We start from the raw sequence: 24,046 nt of genomic DNA, 5'->3' as shown, positions 1-24,046 counted from the left end.
TCAAGGTCAGTCCGGAGCAGAGCGGAGGGTAAGGAGGATGAGCTTCTGGTAAAGGTCGATTAAACATAAGTCCATTATTATTAACCTGAAATAAAATAAATCAGTTCAAATACATCAGAAAAGTGAACTGGCGGATCACAACATTTGCATTCACATTAGAGTGGCAATAGAACTGAATTCTCACATACTGTTGTTTTTGCAGTGGCTATTAAAGAAAATAGTGTTTAATTATAAAACACTTCTGTAAAGAACATTACAAACACATTGCATAGTCATATGATGAGTCTTTATTCAATCACAGCGTTATTAATTGTTGAGACTGTGGTGGTGGTTGATGTAGTGGTTTCTGAAAGAATGAAAACAAATATAAAATGTAAATACCTCATGAACTGACTTGACGAGTGCAACTGAAATGGAAAGTTGGGGCATTTGACTGTAATTCTTTAATTACCTGACAGTGTTGTGGGTGCAGGTGGTGTAATGCCCGTTAAAGAAAAGATTATTAAATTATAAAACACTCCTGTAAAATACATAAAAACATTGCATGGGCTTATAATATTGACCTATTTTCACTCTTCAGGTTTCCCATACTTAGAAATTAAAAAAAAAAAAAAAACAGGCACATTTTAGCTATGAAAAATGTAAAGATATTTTAAGTAAAGATATTTTACATAAAGATAACTATCTTTACAAGCATAAAAACATGCCCTTCGTTACACTTTATTGACGCTGAAGGTTTCCATTGAAAGCAATGACCTTTACTGGCCACATCAGTAACTAGCAATTTTTATAATTTATGTCTTTTTTAATTGTTTTATGTCTCCATGTCTGGTATATCTACAGTTTTTTTTTTTTTTTATTAATGATAGTGCTTTTAATATTTTTAGTTAACTACAATAACCCTGGTGCACAGGCACTAAAAGTTGATTTCAGCATCTTTACAATATAGAATCCCTTAAATGGGAGAAAAAGAATGTTATTACCTGTTGTGCTGGTTTGAAATGAACATAAAATTACAACAATCTTCTGTAAAATGCATTAACAATTAAAACACAGATGTTGTACTTGTAGCTGTATGACAATTCTTTCATCACTCACAGCTTAATTACCTGGTGTGACTCTGCTGGTTTCTGTTGTGGTTACTGGATGTTACAGTCAGGTTCGGACACAGAGGTAAGTGGTGAATCAGGAATGACGTTTTATTGAACAGGTGAAGCACTGCAATGTGAAAGGGTGATTTAGAGGCGAGTAGATGATCTTGAAGCGTGTTTCTCAGTGAATGATGAGGAATGATGACAGAGTTCTTTTCCCCCAGTGTGTTCGGGATGACGAGACGAGGGGATCCGTCGTCGTCGTTGTCGTCGTCGTCGTCGTACACACACACACACACACACACACACACACACACACACACACGATTGACAATCTATGAAGAGAGGACAACACAAGGAGGCAAAACACAGGAGGTAAGGTACACAAGGTAAGTAGTAATCTTGGAAGGCTATAACTCTGGGTAGTTAGTCCAGCGTTGAGAGAGTCCACATTGTAATGAACAAGATCGGCCAGAGTGGTGTTGTTGGTGAGGATCTTTATAGTGTGTGTTGATGAGGCTGTGATCAGGTGCAGGTGTGCGTGGTTAGTACTCTGGTGAGGTGGAACGCTGTGATTGGTGGGGTGTAGGGCCTGACTGATCCGTGACACTGGAAGAATAAAAACAAATACAAACACCAATAAATACTTTGCGAACTCGCTTGACACGTGTGGTTTTCTTTCCTGGTAAAGACGCTCACTAATTTCTCAGGTTCATAATGTGAAATGTTGGAATACATGGAATACTTTATTCTGATTGGTCAGTTACAACATTCCGAGGTATGTTATCGCCGATAATAACCTTGTTGTCAGAATGACAGTTTTGTACGCTGTAATGGATTTACAGTTTTTCTCAGTGGCTTCGGTGCATTTCTCAGATCGGAAACTACTTGTTCAACCTCCACATCATCTAGTCACTTGTGCACAGGGCCGGATTTAGTGAATTGAGGGCCCCAGGCAAATATAGGAATGGGGTCCTACACATTTGCACACATTTATCAACCTTGAGGTTCCTTTTTTGTTGTGATGCTTCCTTCTGCACAATGGTGCCGCATAGTTGAGTCCAATGTTTTTACATTTTTCATGTACATGTTATAATGGGATTCTTTCATTTGCATTTACATGTATTCAATTAGCAGACACTTTTATTCTTTCATGTTGTAGACCACAAAATAGCAATTGTTTTAACAAAAAACTAAATAAATTATAAAATGAAACCTCACAACTGAACATTTAAACCATTTTTTTAAGAAAAGGGATGAGTCAGAAGTATAAATTATTATATTATTTAAAACGGGTTTATGTGGGTGGATTTTTGCATTGGTCTGAACAAAAAATGCAGACTGGATTATTGAAAACACATATTCATTCTCTGCCAGTAGGAGGTGCTTTTGGAACTTCAGAAATCTAGCGGTTTCCCTGGTAGCGGCTGTAAACAAAGCAGCTTAGCTCATAAATTATATTTTATCAGGTACAATGAAAATGCCATTGAAACTTTTCTGAAGACAGTCGGTTCCCTTCAGAGGTTCATTCTTATAAAAACTTGAATTAGCGAGAATGAGAAAAGTGTGAAAAAATATAGCCTATATTGACGAGGAAAGTCCACTGATAAGTTACCAGCGTAAGCCTACATTTAATTTTAGTCATTTTAACTTAGGGCTGCCAATCGATTAAAGATATTTAATCACGATTAATCACATGATTGTCATGAGTTGACTCGCGAATAATCACAACTTAATCGCACATTTTTATCTGTTCTACTTAAATTAATACTTTTCAAGTTTTTAATACTCTAATCAACATGGGCATGCACGTTAACATAGAGCATGAAGAGCAGACATGTTTCATAGGTCATAGATGTTTTTCAAAGAACTTGTTCATGTCGATTAGACACATGAGAAAAAAAAAAGAACACAGAATTACAAGGTTCCTATTACTTCTCTTTCTTTGCACTGAGCGATTTACTTACACAAACCAGTTTACATTTTCGCAGGACAGGGCAGCTCACTTCTTCTGAACATGCAAAATGTGCATTTATGATTTATTATTACATTTGTTTGCCTCTCTGTGCCACATACTGTATTTTGTATTATATTGTATTTTGTATTTTGCAGCTATATTCTCAATAAAACTGTTTTCATTGGTATATTTTCTGTTTCTGTTGTCAGACAACGGGATGAATATGAAATAGTGACTGAAACGCGACCCATTAAGACTACATAACCAGCTCTCCCTTCCAAGATGTTAATCTGCACAAAAATCCTGATATGTAATCGTGCCGTCATCTGATAAAATCAAATAGGCTACACATAAGATAAAGACAATAGCTGTTATGTGATTTCGACTATACTTGCATCTAAAATTAGAGAAGCAACATATCTGTGTTTTAACTGAAAGCGCAGAGCAAACAAACAGAGAAGGAAAGAGGTGTGCATGCGCGCTGGGAAAGAGAGACCTCGCGCTCATGCGGCAGTCAGCTTCAGATGCATAATATTTTCATTTGCTACAAGCAGGAATGATACACAAGAAGCACGTTCAACTCGGACACGCAGTTGTCGTGGTAATAAACACCGTAAACAGCAACCGTTAATGTGCATCTCGTATATGAAAAGCATTTTAGGGGGCCCTTGGCTTTTGGGGGCCCAAGGCAGTTGCCTACCTTTGCCTAATGGGTAAGTCCGCCCCTGCTTGTGCACATCATAAAAGCAGTTTCTCATTCTTTTGAACAAGTTGTGATTGCTTTGGTACATTCATTCAACTGATTAGGCCTATGTACATTTGTCTGCAGTTTGCTACATTATTAGTTGCTAATGTCATGTTGCTCAAAATGTATTATATAGTTATCTGTGCAATACTGTTACCCCACAAAACATCCAGTCATTAGTTCATCGTATAAGTCATTAAATGCAAAATGGTTGATCTAGTTGTCATAAACTGTCAAGCATATTTTCTACACATTTCAATAATGAGGAGAATATAGATCAACCAATTATAAACCAGTTCTCTGAAATAGCTCAAAGGTGCATCTCAAGAATCTTCAATTGGAAAGCATATAGACAGAGTACAACACAAGAGTTACAAATTCTGACGATGGATGAACATCCAGAAAATGATAAGGGTCAACAGCCGAGAGGATGCATGGTGGAAGGATATAAGTGCCGTAAACTGAATCCCACCTGTCGCGAAAAAGACTCCACCATAGGCACCAATAAACTAAAATAAGCTCTTCTCTCAGTGACAGTTTAATATCAAACGCACTGTATATGTCAGTATTTAAATATTTTTGTGTACTCCTTTTTTATAGAATTTCATTTTGCCAATTCAAATGAAGCAAGCTTGTTTTTTACTCGCTAAAGTGTTTATTAAACAGACAAAAGAAGAGACCATTGAGACCAATCAAAGTTTAAAAAGCAAAACACATATTTTCCAACTTGGTCGAGTATTTGTCTTCTTATAGAAGTTATATTTTACTAAATTAAAGATAACACAATGCAAGATGTGACAAAGAAAAAGACTGATGAATCAGTTTTATTTTTCATTGTATTTGCTCAGTTATGTTTGTATAGATGTATGTCAGAAACAGAAAGCAAGTTGAAGAGTGAGACATCAAACAAGTTTCCCTGTCCTGTGCAGTGACAATCCTCTCTTTATCAGCTTCTACATCTGGAAAATGGCAATGATATTCATCATCAGAGACTTAATGAACCAGTCTCTGCTTAAATGTCCTTCCATGAGGCTGATTTTACAGTTATGTCTTTTTAACTTTCCTTAACTTCATCTCGATGCTACTTAGTCCATGACTGAGAAGCTCTTGTTTCATCTGAAACACAGATGGACAAACAGATCAAATTTTCCTTGTGTTGTCTATTTGCACTGTATTTTGTATAAATATTAATTTTGTTTCCACTCTGTGTTAGGTCTGAAAATAAGGAAAGTCTCACTTGAATTCCAACGGCATTATCTAAAGGGAAAAACACACAAACACCTAAAATACTCATTTATATTTGTTGACACTAATCATGCAAAACATATGGGGTTAAATTAAATTTATCAAAATATTACCTAGATTAGACTTTTACTTTTCAAGATGCTGTTTCTTGGTTCACTGTCCACCCATAAGACCTATCGTCCGGGAACATCGACAGTTTTTTGTCTCATAACTGAGTTTATTGTCTCATAACCAGCCTGAAAGTGTTTAAAAATATTATTCATATGAACAGTATATATAGAGTGCATATGCTTTTATACAGTAGGGAATAACATTTTGTTCACAATACAGAAAACAAGTTTCTTTTACCTGCACCGGATGTCCAGTTACAGCAATGTCACCATAATTCATCAGAATAAATGAATAATTACCGCCTGAAATTAAAACCACTTGAAACGATGTGTCCTGCAAAAATTGGAAAAATATAATGACTTTAAATTTAGCATTCACTGATCTTTTGTTTATTTATTTAAATTACATATTTTTATATTTAAATTAGATGTATTATAATTTATATTTAAATTTTTGTATGACTGAATATTAATTTTTTATGAGCATTCTCAGTAAAACCTTATTTTCACTGCTTTAAATTGTTTTCTCTGTCAATGTCTTTGTAGTCCAATGTGTTAAATAAAAAATAAAAAAAGTATTTTGAAACTAAAATATGGATGAAGTGAAAACAATCACATTTCAGATGAATAAAAATCTTACTGTGTTGGTTAAGCTGAAGTAAGCGACTTTATTCCATGTTGCAACAAAGACCCAAGAAGCGTTGAAGGTCAGATTTGGGAAATATGTGTTTATGTCCCGAGTGGCGTTTGTGAGAACATTTCCACTGGTGTACTGCTGATATGAAACAACACCTTTCACACGGTTGTCAAGGTCAGTCCAGAGACCAGCAATTACATCTTGGCTTCTGTTAGAGGGAAATAAGTAGGGAGTATATTCTGATGACGGCTTGTTGAATGTGAGGTGTCCATTATTATTGACCTGAAACATTAGAAATACTGTCAAAATCACTGATCACAGATGAGTTTATAAAGCATTCACCACTCATATACAGGCCTAGAATGAAGATGGATTCAAATTCTTACATATATCTGCCGGTATGTGCGACCAAAAAAGAGAAATGGACTCTACAGCTGAATAACAGGAGAGCTTCCATCTTCAACAGCAGAATTTCTTGTGTCTCCTGCTGCTGAACCAAATGGGTAGAATATTGCTGGTGCTGCCAAGAGAATGAACAAAAAACTTTTTTTAAGCATTTCTGTTTCCCAGTGTTTACATTTCACGCTTCAAATCAGTTTTAGTTCTCAGTTCAAATCAAATTAGTAGCAGGACAATGATGACCTCTGGTGGAGGACACATGAATGTAAAGCTTATTGTAAGTCACTGCTGCTGCGGATGGGCATCTTTGTACTGTTGTCTATCTCAATCAGGCATTGGTGGCCTCACACAGTGCAACACATCTCCTTCGCATAGAGTTGATCAGGTTGTTGATTGTGGCCTGTGGAATGTTGGTCCACTCTTCTTCAATGGCTGTGCGAAGTTGCTGGATGTTGGCAAGAACTGGAACATGCGGTCGTATACGCCGATACAGAGCATCCCAAACATGCTCAATGGGTGACATGTCCGGTGGGTATGCTGGCCATGCAAGAACTGGGATGTTTTCAGCTTCCAGTAATTGTGTACAGATCCTTGCAACATGGGGCCGTGCATTTTCATGCTGCAACATGAGGTGATGGTCGTGGATGAATGGCACAACAATGGGCCTCAGGATCTCGTCACGGTATCTCTGTGCATTCAAAATGCCATCAATAAAATGCACCTGTGTTCATTGTCCATAACATACGCCTGCCCATACCATAACCCCACCGCCACCATGGGCCACTCGATCCACGTTGACATCAGCAAACCGCTCACCCACACGACGCCATACACGCTGTCTGCCATCTGCCCTGTACAGTGAAAACCGGGATTCATCCGTGAAGAGAACACCTCTCCAAAGTGCCAGATGCCATCGAATGTGAGCATTTGCCCACTCAAGTCGGTTACGATGACGAACTGCAGTCGGGTCCAGACCCCGATGAGGACAACGAGCATGCAGATGAGCTTCCCTGAGACGGTTTCTGACAGTTTGTGCAGAAATTCTTCGATTGTTGAAGCAGCTGTCCTGGTGGCTGGTCTCAGACGATCTTGGAGGTGAAGATGCTGGATGTGGAGGTCCTGGGCTGGTGTGGTTACACGTGGTCTGCGGTTGTGAGGCCGGTTGGATGTACTGCCAAATTCTCTGAAACGCCTTTGGAGACGGCTTATGGTAGAGAAATGAACATTCAATTCACGGGCAACAGCTCTGGTGGACACTCCTGCGGTCAGCATGCCAACTGCACGCTCCCTCAAAACTTGAGACATCTGTGGCATTGTGCTGTGTTATAAAACTGCACATTTTAGAATGGCCTTTTATTGTGGCCAGCCTAAGACACACCTGTGCAATAATCATGCTGTCTAATCAGCATCTTGAGAAGTGCTCACTAACACAGATTTAGACAGATTTGTGAACAATATTTGAGAGAAATAGGCCTTTTGTGTACATAGAAAAAGTCTTAGATCTTTAAGTTCAGCTCATGAAAAATGGGGGCAAAAACAAAAGTGTTGTAAATAAGTATGTTAAATAAATAAATTTATACTACGGGGCCGTTGAATGCTTGAATCTGATTGGCTGCCGAACGTTCTAAGGTGTGCAATTATTTTCAGGGAAACACACGGCGAATGTAGTTCCAGGCAGCTCTTGACCGCATTACATGACCATATCACTTTGCCAAATGATTTCTGTTATTTCAAAGGTCTTACAACAGCAAAATAACCAAGACCCACAACGACACTGGCCAAATAAATAAATATAGTAAACAATATGATAAAAATGACAGATCATGTCCATGTTTTTGCCACAAAATTACGCTTTATTATGTACGGAAAGCACATACTCTATCTCTCCCGCTCTCTCTCCCTCACAGACCGCACATACATAACAGTTACAGTTTGCACACACATACATCGCGCTGATGTTGTTAGTGCTACTCTGACGATTTTATCAGTAAACAACTTAAAAACTACATGATTTCTCACAAGCGAGGTAACAACATCGGCGCTGTTCGTGAACAAAAGGAACTAAGTTTCACTATAACTAGAGACATTGCTGCCGAACACTATTGAGAGACGCACAGAGGTAATCTCTCTCTCTCTCTCTCTCTCTCTCTCTCATAACTTAGTTATTAACTGTATTAACTGCATCTGTTATTAACGGCTCAAGCCTCCGTTACTAGGTTTAAAATGACGTTTTGGAATTAGCAACGGAGGCATTGGATGAAATGCGGAAGAAATAATCCTACTCACAATAGCGATTTAAGTAGAAATACTGGACGAATGCCTTGAAATATATCATCTGATCCATGTCTTGAGGTGTGGCAACCGTAGTATAAGCAGAATAATTGACTTCGGTCCGTTGAATTATTAGAAAAATAATGCACACCCGAGGTGTAACGGCCACTCCGCTTCGCGTCGTGACTGCATCACCACCTCGGGTGTGCATTATTTTTCTAATAATCCAACGGACCGTCGTCAATTATGCCTTACGTATAATAGTGTTGTGTGTGCCAAGTTTATTGTCAGGTGTTCATGAGATGGATTGCCTGAGGGAAGAAACTGTTCCTGTGTCTGGCCATTCTGGTGCTGATCTGTCACTTGTCATTCCAAGTTTACAAGTTGTAATTACGAGTTCAGGAGCAGGTGAGGGCCTTGGCGTTGATAGTGTTGCCATAGAAACACGTAATTTAGATAGAGTAGAATGCCACGTGATGTCATCTCGGAATTACAACATGGCGTGAATGCAGCATTATTCTCTGCATCAAAACGCAGCGCAGGTGTTCTCCGGGAACTCTTCCACTCTCGTGGGTTCATCCGCGACTCGACAAAAGACAGTATATAACCCATTATATACAGTATACTATCTACAGTGGATGCAGACAGTAAACTGATGCCCCGGTATATTTCTGACGTACAGTACCCAGATAGCAAGGTGACATTGATTCAATGTTGAAATTCCATCAGAATCATCATTTTGGTTGAGGTTGAAAATTCAGTGCTAAATAATATTGGATCAATGTTGATAATTCAATGCTTTTCAGTGTTGAAAAGAAAAAAAATTGAATCAATGTTGATTTTTGGTCAACATTTCACTGGTGGAACTTTAGACTGTCAATCCCTCATTCAACACTTAAATATGGTACATTTTCCTGAAATGTAGTGAGCGCATGCTCATCAAACAATAAATTATGTTAATTTTGTGAACTTGTCACCACTAGCAGCGCCAATTAAATAAACAAATAAAACTATCTGCTGAGTGTGTGGATTAACAAAGAACTGTGACCATTAAATAGAACTCAGATAAACCAGCTGGATATTATTTTTAGTAACAGCAGTAGTAGTAGTTATGCTTTTACATTAGTAATTAATGTGTTCATTACCCGTTTTTGGCTAGCTAGAGGGGTACATTCAGCCAGAGACCTGATAAATGCTCCAATGAATGTCCTTATAATTCTTGTGGTCATCCAGTTCATTAACTTAAATTAAACATTTTTTTTATTTTTAAATCAAAATACTTTTAAAGGAACACTCCACTTTTTTTGGAAATAGGCTCATTCTCCAACTCCCCCAGAGTTAATAAGTTGAGTTTTACCATTTTTGAATCCATTCAGCCGATCTCCGGGTCTGGCGATAGCACTTTTAGCATAGCTTAGCATAGATCATTGAATCCGATTAGACCAGTAGCATCGCGTTCAAAATGACCAAAGAGTTTCGATATTTGTCCTATTTAAAACTTGACTCTTCTGTAGTTATATCGTGTACTAAGACCGCCGGGAAATGAAAAGTTGCGATTTTCTAGGCTGATATGATTAGGAACTATACTCTCATTCCGGCGTAATAATCAAGGAACTTTGCTGCCGAAGAGTCAAGTTTTAAATAGGACAAATATCGAAACTCTTTGGTCATTTTTGAACGCGATGCTACTGGTCTAATTGGATTCAATGATCTATGCTAAGCTATGCTAAAAGTGCTATCGCCAGACCCAGAGATCGGCTGAATGGATTCCAAAACGGTAAAACTCAACTTATTAACTCTGGGGGAGTTGGAGAATGAGCCTATTTCCAAAAAAAGTGGAGTGTTCCTTTAAATTATAATTAAACATTTAAATTACAATTATCATTTATCTTATTTATATATTCATTATAATTAGATTGAAATCATGTGGAATTTACATTCATTTAATGAATTACCTAAGAATACAGAGGGTTTTTATTTCATGCGCCACAATCCAGTCCATTAGGTGGCAGTAATGTAGCTTAAAGCTGGCTGCCAACCGCCAATCAAATCAAAGCACGTTATAACAGATTTCAAATGCGAAACGGACGGAGACGAGGCCTAAAGGGCAACGGCAGTGTTTTTTTTTTTAGAGGTGAGTAATAAAAGATTACTAAAAAAAAAACAAAAAAACAACTTAACATGAAGCATAACGCATAAAGATAATTATATAAAAATCCTTGTAACTTAACTCACTTTCTTTACAGAGAGTTCCCTTTATATGACAGATGTTGATCCTTTACAGAAGTTGATCCTATTTCTGACAGGAAGGACAAATGGACCGCGGATGATTCATTTTCCACTCAAGTCGAGTCTGGGGTGTGCGATACAGCATCGTCTGCGATAATATAGTAAGTGTTGTTGTAATGATGTGCGATCTGACATTTTCAAGTAGGCTATATCACCAAATCACACACAGAGTGCACGCACGTTGATTTGTAAGTCTATTAAAATTCAAAATTCCAGGCATTCTAAATTGTAGACGGCAAAAATGCTTCTGTATGCTTTTTATATTTATATAATTTAATATAGTTAACTTCTATATCTATCTATATCACACAAAGAGTAGGCCTACCACTTTTCTGCAGATATCATGAACACATTTAATAATCATTTTATACAAGTTCAGTAAATCAATAAGTGACTTACATTTTAGACATAATATTGCTTGTTTTTGCTCAATTTTGCCAACGAAAATAGTTCCAAACAAAGATCACAGCACTGTTTTGCGTCTCTGAGCAATGGACGGTGTTTACTTATTGAATGAATCAGCTTTTTGAACGAATCGGTTGAATAAATGATTCAGTGATTCACTCATTGGCCGTTTCTCAAACGGAAGACCGCATCCTCCGGAGGTCGCATTTGTAGCTGCATACGTTATCAAGCCTGGTTTGTTTCAGTCAGCTGAGCATTACATTCACGAAGTCATAAGCATATTACAACAATTTATAACAGTTAATATTCTAAAATAAGATCTTCTTTATGATGTATGCAGCCTACAAATGCGACCTCCTGAGGATACAGTCTTCCGTTTGAGAAACAGCCATTAACAGTCAAATGCTTTGTCTCTGAATGAATCAGTCGTTTGAATGAATCGGTTGAATCTCAATGACTCACTCATTAACAGTCACTTGCTGTCACCTACTGGCGGTTTTAATTTCAAATTTCGACCATGGTTTTTTTTCATGTTTAATTATTTCAAATATCAGTATTCAACATTTTATGTTAAAAACAAAACATTAGGCCTATTTATGCATCTGTAACTGCAGTTTAAATGCATCCACGTCCCCTCTGAGATACATAAACTGTGTAAATACATCTAAATGCTATTTCTGATGCAGATTCCAGAAATGTTTTCTTATGTTGGAATAAAAGACACTAAGCACCGGATGAAGTGCTTCTTATTCTTACCAGAAAATACAAAATGGAAGAAAGAGTTAAAACTGAAAACAATCTTGCTACTCAAGCTGTATGAATATTTTATATATATATTTATTTGCTTCTTTTCCATTTTGCATTTACTTGTACTTTTACTTTCAATACTTAAGTATGTTTAAGATTTAAAAAATACTTTTCATACTTAAGTACAATAAATATCACATACTTTAAGTATTTTTATCAATGGCAACAACATCTTCAACAGTGATATTCAGCATTTAAATTCCCTTCCATGAGGCTGATGTTACGGCTGTGTCTTCTTGACTTTTCTTAGCTTCATCTTGAAGCTGCTTAACAGTCCACGACTGACCAGCTCTTCTTCTATCTGAAACAAAGATGAACAGACAGATCAAAATGTATATTTCCATTGTACTCTATTGATTTTGAAGGTCCATAAAACATAAAATGCTCCAGTGACTTACTTGATGCAAAACAACCTTGATATTTCCACTCTGTGTTAGGTCTAAAAATGACTCAAGTTTCATTTGTACTCCTATGATGGCTTTTAAAAGGACACACACACAAAATAAGACATATGAACCTATCATCATAACATGGTAATAGTAATACATAATTGTGAATAAAGTCTTACCTGATCCGTTGTTCACAAGAAAGGCCCAACGACCCGGAATGTCTACATTAGTCGTGGTCTTGAGGATTGGGATGGAGTAGCCATCATTTGGATTATGGTGAATTTGATAGTAGTCAGTGGAGCCTATTGTGTCGTATCCAGCCTATTAAAACCAGTCAAATGTTATGTGTACATACAGAGCTAGTAAATCATTATTTCAATACTGTGATGTGATCGTTTTACCTGAGCTGCATATTGCTCCCCAGCACAGTCACCATAATGCATCAGAATGAAAGAGAAACCATCACCTGAAATTAAAACCGCTTGAAACGTGATTGCCTGAAAAGAAAAGAAGCAACATCAAGATGTATAGTTTATATACTGTAGCTTTCAGTCTTTTGCCTGAAAAAAAGAAAGGCAGAACTTATTTACAGGGCCTGAGTGACTGTTAAATACATTCATATCCCATGTTAGCACATAGTCCCACGTTACAACAAAGACCCAAGAAGCAGAGAAGCCCCTTCCAGGGAAATACTGGTTTATATCCTGAGTGGCCCGAGTGAGGACACTTCCAGTTGTGTACTCCTGATACGAATATATACCAATACCAAGGTCATCAAGGTCAGTCCAGAGCGGAGCAATGTAATCTTCATTTCCATATGTGGGAAAAGGGTAAGGAGGATGAGCTTCTGGTAAAGTTTGGTTAAACGTAATAAGTCCGTTATTATTAACCTGAAATAAAAGAAATCAGTTCAAATACAGCAGTAAAGTATGAACTGGCGTATCACAACATTTGCATTCATATGAGACTGGCAATAGAACTGAATTCTCACATATATTGCATTGTATGTGCGGCCAAAGTACACAAATGGAGTGGAGAAGGTAACAAGGTAGGAGCTATCATAGTTTATTTCAAGATGTTGTGTGTCTCCTGCCGCCGCACCGAATGGATAAAATATATCCGGTGCTGATGAGAGAAAGAACACAAAAAATACAAGTGAACAGTTTTTACAAGCCTCATAATTATCACGACTCCGACACAAATGCAACATTCATTCAAAAGTCAATAAATACCTGTCCATGGAGTTGTTGTTGCAGTGGCTGTTAAGGAAAATTGTGTTTAATTATAAAACACTTCTGTAAAGAACATTAAAAAAACACATTGCATAGACATACAATGAATCTTCAATCAATCGCAGCATTATTACTGGTTGAGACTGTGGTGGTTGAAGTGGTGGTTTCTGAAAGAATGAACACAAATACAAACACTGTTAAATACCTCATGAACTCACTTCATGGGTGAAGTTTTCTGTCCTGCTGAAATGGGAAGATGGGGCATCTGACTATAATTCAAAGCTCTTTTTTAATCGTTTTAATTACCTGACAGTGTTGGTGCAGGAGCTGTTGTAATGCCTATTAAAGAGAAAGTATTAAATTCTAAAAACAACGCATGGGCTGATGATATTTGAAACATTTTCAGTTTTCCTGGAATGCAATACTTTAGAAATAAACACAAACCTAGACACATTTTAGGTAGGAAAGATGTCAAGATATTAGACTGGCAGTGCTTTTGCACATGTGGCAGTATCGTATGACTTGAACGGGAGAAGAAAAATAACACAAAAGTATTACCTGTTGTGCTGGTTTTCACTCTGGTGGTAGTTTCTGAAAGAATGCACACATACCTCATGAACTTCCTATTCCTGTGTCGTGTTTGTTTTATTCACATCATAAGCAGGTTTTAAGGTTGAGAAAAACAGGTTTAATGTATTTAAAAGTCTATAACTACCTGTCGCTGCTGTTGTTGTTGGTTCAGGTGTTGTTGTTGTTGTAGTTTCTATTAAAGAAAAAGAGCACAAAATTACAAGCTTCTGTAAATACATGAGAAAAAATGAAAACAAAAATGATCCATAGCTGTATAATGACTCTTTCTTCACTCTCAGCTTTATTACCTGGTGTGACTGTGGTGGTTGCCAAAGTAGTGGTTTCTGCAAGAATGAATGCAAACACCATGAACTCACCATGAATACCTCATCAACTCACTTGAGCGCAGTTTTCTTTTTCTGTGTTCTCATACAGGAAGTTTTATACATGTTGAAGAAATCAAGAAATGCACTAATCTATTGCTAATCAGAGTGCAGGACGTGCTCATTCTAGAAAGAATTTGATTGGACAAATGCATAAATGAGGAGTCTTCGATATTTTTGGTCTTTTTTCTTAGAAGAGAAAGACTGTACATTTTAAATGTATTTATTATCTAAAAGTTTATTTTGTCTTCACTCCTTCACTAACATATTGATAAGCTTATTACAAAATACCTGGTAAGACTGTAGTGGTTTCTGTGGTGCTTTCTGAAAGAATGAACACAAATCAAACACCATTACATTATGAACTCACTTGACAAGTGTGGCTTTCTTTCCTGGTAAAGATGCTCATTGATTTCTAAGGTTCATAACGGGCAATTGTGTTGTTGTTGTTGTTTAAAAAAACAAAACCGATTTGGTTCTAATTTAAAAGCCTATAAGTACACTGTAAAAAATGTACTGTAGAATTTACAGGATGTTACTGGCAAAAAAGTTGCCAATAAAATCTTGTAAAAATGATGTTAATTGCTGTAAAATGGATTACAGTATAATACTGCAAAGCAAATCACAGTTAATTGCTGTATGTGAAATACAGTAATTTGTAGTATTTTTTACAGTAACATTGAATTAAACTTGTAGTTTATATTACAGCAATATTTTGTAATCTCACGAAAGTACAGTATTTACCTGGCAACAAAAGTTGCCAATAAAATCCTGTAAATACCCCTAAATCCAAGATGATGTTGTAATAATTTAACAATGAAAATGCTGCAAAGAATAATTTTAACAGTAAACTGTAAAATACTGATTTAAATGAATTATCATGAGAACTATCTTAATACATTTACAAATGAATAAAAACCAAGTCAAAGATGTTGCAAATAAATATTTATTAAAACTGGCAGAAAGACATTGCAAGGCTTTTACTGGTAAAAATAAAAATGTCAGTCTTTCAACAGTTAAAATCTTATCATAAAAATAACATAGCATCACAAAATAACTACAACTAACTGTTATATAAAAAAAAAATATGCCATATTCTGAGTAGAACATTTACTTTCTATAAAAAAATTAAGGTCAATCAACAGAATTTGTATAATTTTGGTTAAAGGATTAAAATAAAATGCTGGAATCAACATTATACCACAAATTCTGTTGTTTGAGCTTATGTTATATTAAATTTAGAATATTCCTGCAAAAGACAATTTAATAAATACATACTGAAAGTCCATCAACTTTCTGAGATGAGCACACACATGAGGGTTGTCCCTCTTCTCTGAGACCTTTCCACTTGTTTTGCCTCTATGTATCCGTCTTGTATCCAGTAAGTGTTGTGTTTCCAACAAAACATCTGCACATAAAACAAGCAGAAGCTTTAGAATAAAGTTCAGTATTGAACGAAACTAGCTCAATAAAACAAATGTAAAAATGCCACTTATACAATACAATCAGCATTTACCAGTACTTAAACTAAATAAGTAACCTTTTTCACAAATGAAATTACTCAAGTAAAACATGTTACCTTTGAAATTAATTAAAGTGTGCAAAAGACGCCTGCTCCCGGGATGCCAGGCTGAAGTTGTAATAAGACTGAAAATCCAGCCGCAAAGTTGAGGTATGAATTCACAACCATGTGACCCTCGAATAGGCCTAGTCAAAAGCCACTGGGTGCACCTGAAATGAATAAATAGAAGCAATAATGTAACTTACAATACAGCATTTAAATATAAAATGTAATCTAAAATGCAAGTTTATCAAATTATTTACAACAGAATTAATAAGAATTAATACATTACCTAATATAATCAGCTTCAGAGAGTCTTGAAGCATCAAACATTTCTCCACATCAGCTGCTATTCTTTGCACCTACAAGAAATAATGAAAATTATCTTGTGATTTAAAAAAAAACATGCATTTACATAAATGAGACCAAAATGAACACCCAAAATGCATATATTTTAAAATAAACTTTTACATTTGATTAATAAATTCAATTATAACAATACATTGTAGAACTGTACCACCAATCAAATTAAATAATTTATAATGCAAAATTACAACTGTGTTATGACATTAATGTTTTACATTAATTTTTGAAATTACAAATAAGAAATGTTGTAAAAATGCAATGATACTTTTAAACGTGAAACTAAACCACCATTAGGTGGCAGCAAATAACTTAATGACTGAGTCAGTTGAGTCATTCATTGAACCGATTCGTTCAGAATGCTGATTCATTCAGTAAAAACACCGCTGAGTTTTGCTTTGATCTTTGTTTGGAACTATTTTCGATGGTGAAATAGAACAACAGTCAATATTGTGTATAAAAAGTAAGTAACTTAATGTTAACTAATTGTTTATTGAACTATGTAACATTTGCAATCGTGATAATCAGCAACAGATCACTTGTTATGCTACTTAATAATATTAACATAACATTAGATGTTATAAATAAACTCAACAGCTTGAACATTTACCTCATGTTTCTTCCGTGAGTTTATGTGTGCTGTTAAGGTTATTTGTTTTTATGTTGAATGTAATAAAATCAGAATCAGTCTTGCATTTCGATGCTTCCATAGTTATTTTTTTTTCAATCAAGTTTTAATCAGGCTATCTTGTCCAATCGGGCATGTAACGTTAAATATGTCTTTCACTACAAAATTGTCCCGGACAAGCTTTAATGTCGAGTACAACTACAGTGGCAATAGACACAATTTCTCATTTACATGTAGTTTCTAATTATAGTAAGATGTCATGTCAATATGGGACAGTTGAAAACATATAAACAAATCAAATCTCACATATTTTGCTTATGACAGATAGTAGAACGTTACTATGACAATCGTTCACACTGGGCATTAGGTTAAAAGTTGGGTAAACACTACTTTAAATGCTCTCAATAAGAAAATGAATCTACCAAAATGAGAAAAATGCAGCATTCAGCCTAATTATGCTATAATAGCAATTTCCAGTTTACTGCACATAAATTACCATGGCCACTTGGTCTAAATGTCGTGATAGCAGGCTATTGCACATGATATCGCTTATACATTAACTTAAATAAATATAAAAGGATATATTTATTTTTGTCATAGTTAAAAGGATATATTTCTTAAGTAAAATTAAGTGAATTTACCAGGAATTATGAATAAAGCCTCTAATCTTCAATCGTTCTGGCACTGCTCCAGTCGCTGGATTTCAGATTTGAATGATGCGCGCGCAATCCCATAATGCCACACTACAGTAAAGTAGTGTAAAAAGCAGGAGCTACAGTGACAACACCTGCTTCTTGTAAATTAATTACAGTTGACATGGAAATATACTGTTAACAACTGTAAAACCTTATTTGACCCATAATGCATTGCGAATTGCAGCTACATCTTGTAAAATGTTTAAACAGTAAAATTCTGTAAAATTTTGCTGTAGAAACTACAACAATTTTTTACAGTGTACCTGTCAATGTTGTTGCTTGTTGTATTAAAGAAAATGAGCCTAAATTTACAACACACCTCTGTAAAAAGTATAAATGAATAACGCTCCGAATAACACAGCGCTAATTCAGGTATTTGAGGCCAGCGCTTCTTTCACGTCTCTCATATCACACCTCCGCACTTTCTCGAGTTTCATTCAAACATAACCAAACATGCATTTACTGTAAAAATAAAACCTGAGGACTTAGGTTTTAATAGTACACTTGTTGAAATGTCCGGGTTGTTGCCAGAACGATTATTTTCTATGCTCTAACTGATTCAAGATAATAAACTGGTAAGATTTTAAAATGCTTTCTTCTCAAATAACATTTTATGTCTTATGTGAAAAGTTGTGTAATTACTGATACGACTGTACATTATGTCTTAAATGTCCTTTTTTCTGAACTTCATCTAAACTCAAAGCCGTTTGTTAGGAACTGTTTTTTCTTTGTGGAAGCTTTGCTTTTAAAGAGTTTAAAGATTGTAACTCAAATCAACATTAGTTGTGTAATAAGCGGGGTCCTGATTATTCTGCGATAGCAACAGGCTGCATGTACTTCATCACTTACAAAAAAACACGTCTGTAAAGTACATAAAAAATTGTTGCATAAGCATATGATGAGTCTTCTATCACTCACAACACTGTTCAAGACCATGCATGACATTTTTAGGTTGTGAGAAAAGCAGATCTGGCTCTAATTCATAAGTACCTGTTGTTGCAGTTGTTGTTTGTGCCCTGACTGTTAATGAGAAAGAGAGATTAGGTTTCAAAAACACACAATTGTTTTTATTGTCTTTTCCACATTAAGACTGATAATCAAACAGGAACAAAGCCTTACTGAGTGACAGGACTGATATGAACACCAGCAGATGTTGTGAAACCAGAGACAATCTCATGATGAAGTCAGAGATAAAACCGCAATGTAGAAGTCCTTTTATAACAAGAAAGAGCTTTATTCTCACTAAACGATGGTAATCTGGAATATCGGAAATAATAATAATAATTTATTAGAAATTAGATATTTCCAGCTTTGAAATTTGACAGCAGGAGCTGCTTACATATTTGAGAAAAACAGCCACAATTCTAAAGGTCCCACTTTATATTAGGCTTCTTTAAATATAAATTAATTCACAAGTTAATCAATGAATTAATCTTATGGATTTAGCCTGTCTCAGTTTGATTTTTCAAAGTTGTAAATAAAACAATAATAAAAAAGGTTATTGGAGTATGATTTACAAAAATACTATTTCTACTTCAAAATTTGATGTTCAGTGTGTTACTTGCCATTTCTTTGTAATTATTTGTCTAATGTACAAGCAATTTCTGAGTCAAAATTGTTTTAATGCCATTTTTTTTCAGTGTGTGTCGACCTTAGTAACAAACTGATCAAACTTAGTAACAAAAAAATGTGCAATACATGTATAATTTTATAAATGCATAGCAGATAAACACACCTAATATAAAGTGACCAAAACCCATATTAAATCTTAATAGCGTGCAATATAATGTGGCAGAACATAAAATAAATATAAATATTTATTGAACACTGATGCCTTTTATCATATTGATGTTTTATAAAATCATAAACACATTAAGCTACTTAAATTGGCTTATTGCTATATTTTTTTTTTCCTGTTGTCTCAATTTATAACAAAATATACTAATTATTATTTACTGTTTAAGTTGCATAATCCATTACACAAGTAAGGATAAACTGTGAGAGAATAATCTTATGAAGATTAATATTAAATAGAGAGGTCTGATTTACCTTATACAGCGTTCTCATGGGCTGCTCTTGCACCTGCTGTGAGTTAGCAGGAAGTTTCATTGGTTTATAAGCATGTCCTGGCACTGGAGATACATCTCCTGGAATGGAAGAAAAACTGTGTTGTTGAAATACTGCCAGTAATTCTTTACGGGGAAAAAAAAAAAAAAAACTCACCTAGATCAAAACATCCTTCCTTCAGATATATAATCTCAGATAAGATTTGCACATTACAAAACCTGAGAATGAACACATCCCTTGAGGGAATTCATGCAGAAAGCACAGCGATGTGATTTTCAAAAAATACTAGTAAACACTGCCTGGGGGTTTCTAATACTGCTGAAGGAGTAATTGGTAATTTGACATCTGTCCCTCTTCTGTAATCCATTATTCTATATTTTTTTCCCCAGGTTTAAATGTTTTGAAAATTACTGCATTCATAAAGAATGTGCAGAAGGAGGATCACACAGAATAAATACAGTATCAGCTGACACCTGAACAGCTGAGAAACCACAATAGTTACTGTGTGTGCAGAACACTTTAGTACTTACAAAGAAAATGAGTGACAGTGAAAATATCAACTATAACCATATCAATATTAGTCGTTGCAGGATCTATGACTGTATATTGGGTGTCATCAACTGCTAAATAAACAAAACAATTCTGATAGACTTTATTGTCACGTGCTATTCAACTAATTAAAATGATATTTAAAAAAGTTTATAGATGCTGAGAGAAGGATTCATTAATATGGATTCCAAAACACCACAGCAACAATCAACATAGGCTACCGCAGCTAAAAATTAAAAACATTCTAGAAACACCCCAACATTGCGACGACTTCGTTTCAGCGGTGTATAAAGTACCTGATAGCCATACTTAAGTAAAAGTACAGATATCTTACCAGAAAATGACTTTGGTAGAAGTTGAATTCACCGATTAGAATATTGCTTGAGTAAAAGTCTTAAAGTAGGCTATGTGATATTTACATTCATTCATTCATGCATTTAGCAGACGCTTTTATCCAAAGCGACTTACAAGTATATTTAGGCTACACATTTTTTTAATCAGTATTTGTGTTCCCTGGGAATTGAACCCACAACCTTTTGCGCTGCTAACGCAATGCTCTACCACTGAGCCACAGGAGCACTTGATATTTATTTTTTTTATCTTAAACATACTTAAGTATTTAAAGTAAAAGTACAAGTAAATGCAAAATGGAAAAGAATCAAATAAATATATATATAAAATGGCACCAGAGGGGGAAGGCCGGACTTTAGTTTAGCGTCTATAATAGTCTAACTCATAGTGTAAAATAGTTTAACTGATTGCTTTTAGATGAAAAAGCTGCTCATAACTCCTGGTCTAGGATCTGTTATCTTCATAATAATAGCATACCGAAATTGATTTGGCAAACAATCCAGTTTATCTGCCCTTCTGCTTTGGAAAGCGTCAGATGATTTTACAATGCATTTTCGCAGAGGGGAGCAAAGTAGCCAATCACAGACATGTTTGTTGATTTCTACAACGCAACGACCAATCAGAGGTGTTTAGGTTGGAATCCACGCACTCACTGCTTTTTGTCCAGCGCAGAGTTCTATCATGCTCATAACTTCATTAAAAAAAATAAATAAATAAATAAAAGTTTCATTGTGTGGTCAAGTTCATTGGTTAAAACGGAACGTTGTAAGATCGTGATGTGACAGTTTTTAACACATTTAAAGGGAGCGCTATTTGCATGTTGGCACTAATTTGGTACATAATAGGCCCTAAGAATTGAAATAAAACATGTGTTTTTCATGCTTGACAAGCGACCACTTTACTACACAGAGATAGCAATATTAGCTAACTTCTACACTATATAGATCAAGATAATAATTTCAGAATCACAGTGTTGTGATTCTGCAACGGAGCCTGGTCCAAACGCAATATTTAGGTAAACAGTTATTAATTATTTCTATTGGCTGCCATGCACGTGCTTGCTTTTCTGTTTAATTTAAATGTTTTTGTGAACGTATATGCTTTAATATCAAATAACTGTAACATGTTACCCAAATAATGCATTTTGAGCGTTTACTTGAACGCTTACAGCCGATTCGTCAAACCTGCTTTCCTGCAGTCCGTGTTCTTCTGACTTCGGACTTTTTTGTAGTAGGCTAAGTAATGAATGTGCTTCGGGGAAATATATCGGAGTAAAAGTATAAATTTTAATTAGGAAATGTAGTGAAGTAAAAGCAAACGTTGGCTGAAATATAAAAACTATAGTAAAGTAGCCTACAGTTACAGTTACTCCCAAAAAATACTTAAGTACTGGCTATTATTACTTCGTTACATTACACCACTGCTACGTTTACACAATGCACATGTTCTTCTGAAAATGTAAAAATAATTTTTAGTTTGTGCAGACGTTGTAAAACTGGAGACAACCTCATGATGATAAAGTCAGAGATAAAACCACAGTGTAGAAGTCCTTCTGTAATCACAGAGAGCTTTATTATTCTCACTGCAAATGTTTGTAAGAGTTATGATGTACTGTACCTTTGCATGGTTACAAATAGTATGTGTATTATAATCATTATAATAAATAAACTGCATATCTACCCGACTTTATTTCAGACTACACACACTTCTTACATAATATCCATCTAATAATTAAAATCAATTGGTTAACTGAGCTTGTCTTAACTGGTGTTTTTCCCTTGTAATAGCAAATCATATGAGAATTTTGCAAAACCGCATGTACACATTGAGTATATTTATCCAGTGTGACCAAATTTCACACACGTCACGTTGGCCTACAATTACCTTATGGTGTGGTGGTGGTTGAGGAGAGACCCCCTTGTAAAGCGCTTTGGGTGTATAGCAATACACAATAAAGCACTATATAAATGCTTCATTCATTCATTCATTCATTCATTCATGATGATTAAAGCATTAAGCTATTTGATTGGTTGGCTTTCTTAATTTTATCCTATAAAAAACAGCAAAATATACTCATTGTTATGTTTTTTAGTCCAATCCATTACACAAAGGAGGAGACATTTTCTAAATTCATAGATAGTGTATGGAGCATACCATTCATAGAGATGTGCTTATACCTCAGAAAGCTTGTACCTTATGTGGTTTAGCAGGAAGTTTACATTGATTTTTAAATGTTTATCATCTCCTGGAATGGTAGAAATGAATCCTGGGCCTGCTCTTCTGTACGACTGCCACAAGAGGTCGCCCTGCCATCATATTGACTTTCACACCACACATCACAATGGACTGCGTTTCCCATCAGCCATCTCACCAATCACACGCTCACCTGATCACACGCACACAGCTGTAACCAATGACACACTCTATTTAAGCCATGGACTTTCTCTCCCTCGTTGCCGAGTATTGTATGCGTTTACCGTTCCCCTAGCCGTAGCAACTCTACAGAGCCCTTGTTAGTATCCTAGTCTTGCATTGCCCGTTTTCCTGTGTTCGTTTTCTAGCCCGTGTTTCCTGTATTAACCGTGTTTCTATTCAGTTCCTGTATTGTCCTGCGTTTTTCACTCCCCTAATGTCAGCTGCTTTACAGAACGTTTGTTATTTTCTAGTCTGTGTTTCCCTGTATTTACCCCTGACTCACTGTTCGGACTCTGTTTATTCCCTTGCCTGGATTATAGCCTGTGTTCCCTGGATTATCTCTCTGCCTTGCCCCTTGGATACTGTTCGCCTATCGTCGACCTTCGCTTGCTCTAGGATTACTCTTTGTCTTGTCCCTGCCATACCTGTTTGCCATTGCTCGACCCTGCCTGTATTTATGACCGTGCCTGTAAATAAAAGCTTGCACTTGGATCCGCACGTCTCACGTCTCGTCAGCCCCGTTACATTATCATTAGAACACTGGTCCAAAATTTTTTAAATGAATGGTCTTTCACTAGATGATATCTTACAATTAGATTAATAATAACATTGTAAACCTGTACACACACACATATGGAAGGATCTGAGGATCCTCAAATACAACTGTGTTTTGCTTCAAGAGAGCTACCATACATTTGTGTTGTGTTTTACTTTCCGTTTTATATTAATTTATTCTTCATTCATTAATTCATTTATAATTATGTATCATTGAATCATTTTATTATTCCATTTAATCATATAATCACTTATCATATAATCATGTATAGCTGTTATCTCCATAAGAGCGGGGCCGATATTGTTTCTCGCATGACCAGATGGTGGAATGT

At 35.7% G+C, this 24,046-nt stretch overlaps 1 protein-coding gene, 1 long non-coding RNA gene and 1 pseudogene across 2 annotated transcripts; all 3 read right to left on the bottom strand.

Annotated features, from left to right (window-relative positions):
• Positions 1–4,641: 4,641 nt before the first annotated feature.
• Positions 4,642–9,034, bottom strand: LOC131551508 (sushi, nidogen and EGF-like domain-containing protein 1; annotated as a pseudogene).
• Positions 9,035–12,101: 3,067 nt separating this feature from the next.
• LOC131551507 (sushi, nidogen and EGF-like domain-containing protein 1) lies at positions 12,102–14,516 on the bottom strand. Its single transcript, XM_058794508.1, has 10 exons — positions 14,456–14,516; positions 14,293–14,340; positions 13,712–13,744; positions 13,578–13,604; positions 13,337–13,470; positions 12,936–13,235; positions 12,747–12,842; positions 12,525–12,666; positions 12,355–12,434; positions 12,102–12,257 (listed from the first exon to the last, which is right to left on the bottom strand). Exons 1-10 carry the CDS (start codon positions 14,514–14,516, stop codon positions 12,177–12,179), a joined length of 1,002 nt encoding a protein of 333 aa, XP_058650491.1. The 3' UTR covers positions 12,102–12,176.
• A 664-nt stretch (positions 14,517–15,180) lies between these two features.
• On the bottom strand, positions 15,181–17,796 carry LOC131551582 (uncharacterized). The gene is made up of 4 exons (XR_009273795.1): positions 17,724–17,796; positions 16,384–16,453; positions 16,110–16,261; positions 15,181–15,938 (listed from the first exon to the last, which is right to left on the bottom strand). It is a non-coding gene; the product is annotated as an uncharacterized LOC131551582 (long non-coding RNA).
• Between the last annotated feature and the right edge of the window lie 6,250 nt (positions 17,797–24,046).

This window comes from Onychostoma macrolepis, chromosome 12 (assembly GCF_012432095.1).
Source record: "Onychostoma macrolepis isolate SWU-2019 chromosome 12, ASM1243209v1, whole genome shotgun sequence".
Lineage (NCBI taxonomy): Eukaryota > Metazoa > Chordata > Actinopteri > Cypriniformes > Cyprinidae > Onychostoma > Onychostoma macrolepis.
This window is presented reverse-complemented; position numbering and strand designations above follow the sequence as displayed.